Source organism: Mastomys coucha, unplaced genomic scaffold, assembly GCF_008632895.1.
Source record: "Mastomys coucha isolate ucsf_1 unplaced genomic scaffold, UCSF_Mcou_1 pScaffold6, whole genome shotgun sequence".
Taxonomy (NCBI): domain Eukaryota; kingdom Metazoa; phylum Chordata; class Mammalia; order Rodentia; family Muridae; genus Mastomys; species Mastomys coucha.
Window position 1 is genome coordinate 85,800,801 of NW_022196912.1, and position 2,401 is coordinate 85,803,201.

General features: G+C 44.5%; 1 protein-coding gene across 6 annotated transcripts in view; it reads left to right on the forward strand.

Moving 5' to 3' along the window:
• Frmd6 (FERM domain containing 6) overlaps window positions 1-2,401 on the forward strand; it is a 242,514-nt gene that overhangs the window by 215,313 nt on the left and 24,800 nt on the right. For 5 of the 6 annotated variants that reach the window (XM_031357087.1, XM_031357086.1, XM_031357084.1 and 2 more), the window contains one exon: window positions 1,418-1,521. In XM_031357087.1, the coding sequence (XP_031212947.1) occupies window positions 1,418-1,521 (104 nt within the window). The remainder of the gene's footprint in view (window positions 1-1,417; window positions 1,522-2,401) is intronic. The other variant, XM_031357088.1, reaches the window with a different exon arrangement.

Sequence of the window (2,401 nt, forward strand, 5' to 3'; positions counted from 1 at the left end):
AGTGCTGGGATTAAAGGCGTGCACCACCACCGCCCAGCGATATTCTGATTTTTATTAGCGTTTTTTTCTAAAGAACAAGAGGAAGCATGGAATTGGGTGGGAGGGAAGGCAGGGAGGACGTAGAAGGATTTAGGGAGGGGAAACCACAAGCAGAATATAATCTATGAAAAATTTATTTTCAATAAAAGTAAAATGTAAATATGCATGTGCTGCTCTGAGCAGTCTCCCTCCTGGTCATCGTTTTGCTACTTCCAACAGGAGCTCAAACCACACACAAGTCAGAGTCATGTTCAGTCAGTAAAAAGGCTAGGAGACAGCTTCCACCGACCTGGACGTTGGGTTAAGTGGAACACTTCTCTCATCTTTCATGTTCTGAGGCCTGAACAACGCACTTAATAGACAGAGTAGCGTTACTTTTTCAGTGGCGTCTTCCAGTCAAACCCAGTGAGTCAGCTCACATCTTCCTGGAGTGAGTATGGTGCACATTGGTTCATTGTGAAGGTTGTTCTGGAACATCCAGAGGAAGATGCCTTTAATGATGGAGGAGAACAATAGCAGAGAGAGAGAGAGAGAGAGAGAGAATGAATTAAAACCTTGTACAAGATCGGAATGTCGATCTTCTCTTGTGAAAGACTTCTCTTGTGAGATAGATCTTTCACAAAAAATTCTCTCGAAGAAAAATGGAAAAAAAAATGTGTTTGGGCCGGCTTGTTTTCTTCCACCCTGATCACTTTCCATGCATACATTCCAGTAGGCAGATTTTCTATTCACTTTAAAAACACTTCACCACCCCAGCCCCGCTTGAGGGATTGTTTGAGGTCAAATCTGGTTTTTCTGCAAGACTTCTCTCTTCTGTAGGATAGATCCCAAAGGCAGACCCAGGGACGGTTTGTCCTTCTGGCAAGCTCATGCTCTGGTGTAGGGAACACAGAACGGATGTTTTAAAAGCCAACTCCTCAGAAAGCAGGTGTTGGCCCACACTTGGAAATGAGCCGCCATCAATGCCCCAGTGTTCAGAGCGACCAGAACCCAGTGCTGCTGGGTCAGCATTTTGCAGCTATAAGAAGAGTCTTCTCTCCACTAAACCAAAGCGTTTCTCTAAGCTGTGCGTCCACAGGAATGGACGCTCGATGGTTTCTAAAGATCCTGGAAGCTAAGCACATGTGTTTGTTAGAAACCACATTTCTTCTAAGCTTTGCATCTTGTAGAGTCTGAGTGCTATGTTGCAGAAGCAAAAGAACCCATCAGCTCCATCGAGTTCAGCTCGAACCCTCGGGTCTTTTTTTGTCCTCCTCGTGTCACATCTCAGATCAGGAGACTGGTTGCTGGAATTGTGGCTTCGAATAGTTTTTTTTTTTTCTTTGAAACAAATCTTTTCTCTTTAGCATCTTGTCTCTCTCTTTTTTTTAATGTGCAGATAATGAACATGTATACATGGAATTGTCACAAAAGCTTTATAAGTATTGTCCAAAAGAATGGAAAAAGGAGGCCAGCAAGGTACGGCAATTCGAAGTCACTTGGGTGAGATTACATTTATACGCAAAATTCTTTTTATTCTGTAAAAATGTTTATTTTAGCTGTCACATTAGAATAAAAAAATCATAGGCAGTAATTTATCTAGTAGAAATTGAAAAGGGGAAATGAATTATAAGCCTGAAATGCCTTGTGGATCAGATGTGAATACCTGACAGCATAAACCGATAGGTTACAATGTTTCGATAATCATGGGGTAGCGCTTCAAAGTGAAAAACAGGAGAGACTCTCTGATTTTCTCCTGTGACAGTGTTGTCAAAACTTGTAGGAGGTTTTAGTAATTTTTAAATTTGCCTTTTTATGGTTCTTGCATCTGAGCCTTTGTTGTTTTAATGTGCACCATGGCATCTTTATATAGTTAATATCGGTTCCATTTGGGAGTTGCAGGAGGGGGGGTACAGAGTGGGCCCTGTGGTTTCTGCCATCACCTAGTGAGTCAAGAATGAAACTACATCTAATCTAAGATCCTCCACAGCAGTGCAGGGGATCCTCCATAGCAGTTCAGGGGATCCTCCACAGCAGTGCAGGGGATCCTCCTCCATAGCAGTGCAGGAGATCCTCCATAGCAGTGCAGGGGATCCTCCATAGCAGTTCAGGGGATCCTCCATAGCAGTGCAGGGAATCCTCCATAGCAGTGCAGGGGATCCTCCACAGCAGTGCAGGAGATCCTCCATAGCAGTGCAGGGGATCCTCCCATAGCAGTGCAGGAGATCCTCCACAGCAGTGCAGGAGATCCTCCATAGCAGTGCAGGAGATCCTCCCATAGCAGTGCAGGAGATCCTCCATAGCAGTGCAGGGGGTCCTCCATAGCAGTGCAGGAGATCCTCCATAGCAATTCAGGGGATCCTCCATAGCAGTGCAGGAGATC